Genomic DNA, 2,079 nt, shown 5'->3' with positions numbered 1-2,079 from the left:
TTTCAAACGTCGAAATCTTCGAATCATATACGTCGAAGAGAGTTGCCCCGGTACACGTTTCAGGGGCTCATTCACAGGTGTATGTGGGCTTCTTCCAAGTTCCATCACACCTCCCGATCCCGTCACTCATCAGATGTAGTCCTCCACAAGATTGCTTTCCAATACTACCCTCTCGATCTCAACGCAACCACAAATCCCTTTCTTGTGTCTTGGTGGCCACTCGCCCTCGGTGACCCAGCTTTGTTCCATGTCTCTCTTCAAACAGCATGTCTAGATGAGGAACTCCTCGCCCAAAAGGGGTTCCACAACTCCGAGATCCTCATGGCCGACTCCGTCGCGTTACTTCGGCGGAAAGTTGAGAACGAGTCTCTGGCTGTACAGGACGGGACCATGAACTCGGTCATCACTCTGGCAACCATCGAGGTCCGTGAGTCCCTCGTTAAACCTTGCGGTTCCTCATAAATAACACCCTCCCCAGTTTGGCAAAGGCAATATCCAACTCGCCAAAATGCATGTTGACGGGGTAAAGCGGTTGGTCGGGTTAAAGGGGCGGCATCAACTCGGTGAGGCAAACTAGCCCGCTCACGGCGAAGGATGGTCAGCTGGTAAGTACCAAACCAAGTAACTTCGCTCCGCTAACAAGATGGCAATACTTACACGCGCCAGGGTGTCAATGCTCATCATGGGCCATCCCCAGTTCGACACACAAGATGATATGGGCACTGGACACGGCATCCCCCCCTACCCCAGAATGGCAGTTGAGCTTGAATGCCACCCATGAGGCTCCTCCCGAACTGACCCTCCTTGAAATCGACGAAGACGTCAAGGAGGTTTTTATTCGTCTACGCAGTGTCTTCCAGAGGGCACAGCAGACACCGTTTACATCTACCCGACTCCATGACCTGGCGGGCTTCGTCATACACCGGCTACTACCTTCGGCTCAAGATATGGCAAACGAAACAGAGCCACTGACCGAATGCGCGCGCTACGCAATCATTCTCTACATGTTCATCATGCAGGGCCCAACCTACTTTACGCACGTAGTAATATTCAACCAGATCCTTGGTCGCTTTGCCGGGCATCTACAACGGCGAGGACACGACGCCCAAGACACGCAAGACCCGATTAATGTTTGGTTTCTCGCGGTTGGGATGGTGGCATCCACCGGAACTCCTCATTACGCGTGGTTCAGGGACACGGCAAGGGCCATAGCCGTACCATTACAGCTGAGGACTTGGGATGATGCCTCAAATCACATCAAGAACATGTTGTGGCTGGAGACACGGCAGGGCGAAGGCATCTTTCGCCCGCATTGGGATGCCATTTTCGACGGGACGGACTCCCCACAGCCGTCATGTCTGACAGTCCATAGGTCACCAAACATTCCCAACGCAGCGTTTATATGATAAAGATTCTCACAAGACCGTAAATTCGAGGAACCCATACCAATAACTGGGTGAATCTTAGTTCTATTTTGACAAACCAGATGATTTAAGGAAATTTCCAGTCAAACTCCCGAACAGAAGCCCGCCAATCACCCCCACAGAACTTGGTTGACTCGAGCGCACCACTCTCCCCTTCCTCCCGTAGCCTCGACACCCTCACCAGCTCCGGGCCCGGCACGCCACGCCCAACCATGTCCACCGAAACCCGAAACTCGGGCTCCTCCTCGCCATACAATACCCCCCGATCCTCCACCCACTGGAACAGGCATGATCCGCACCCGCTCCTCACCCCAAACGTATTCAGCTCCACCAGCTCACAGCTCTCCGACTCCTCGTCATACAACAAGTCAAAACGAAAACCCCTGCTCCATCATCAACCGATCCAGCCGATCCCCCCTGCTCTCCACCACCCCCAAGATCATCCCCGTCACCTCCTCCGCCGGCCCTCACCAGCCCCCGCACCAACCTCTCCTTCTCCTCCACAATCCACCCGCTGGAAACCGCCACGGCATATACCACCTATACTGACTGAACCCCGAACACCCATCCCCTCCCCAGGGACAACAAAAAAACCCAATACTCCCTCTCACTAACGCGCATCCTCCCATCAAACCGCAAAAAGAACAACTCCACC

At 54.1% G+C, this 2,079-nt stretch overlaps 1 protein-coding gene across 1 annotated transcript in view; it reads left to right on the top strand.

Moving 5' to 3' along the window:
• Nucleotides 1-1,406, top strand: part of CHGG_07392 (uncharacterized protein) — a gene marked incomplete at both ends in the record, with an annotated part of 1,667 nt that extends 261 nt beyond the window's left edge. Inside the window, 2 exons of the mRNA XM_001225047.1 lie at nt 266-427; nt 667-1,406. Of these exons, the coding sequence (XP_001225048.1) occupies nt 266-427; nt 667-1,406 (902 nt within the window). The remainder of the gene's footprint in view (nt 1-265; nt 428-666) is intronic.
• Between the last annotated feature and the right edge of the window lie 673 nt (nt 1,407-2,079).

Source organism: Chaetomium globosum, genomic scaffold (assembly GCF_000143365.1).
Source record: "Chaetomium globosum CBS 148.51 scaffold_5 genomic scaffold, whole genome shotgun sequence".
Taxonomy (NCBI): Eukaryota; Fungi; Ascomycota; class Sordariomycetes; order Sordariales; family Chaetomiaceae; genus Chaetomium; species Chaetomium globosum.
Note: the sequence above shows the minus strand (reverse complement) of the source record. Positions and strands in the feature narration are given on the sequence as shown.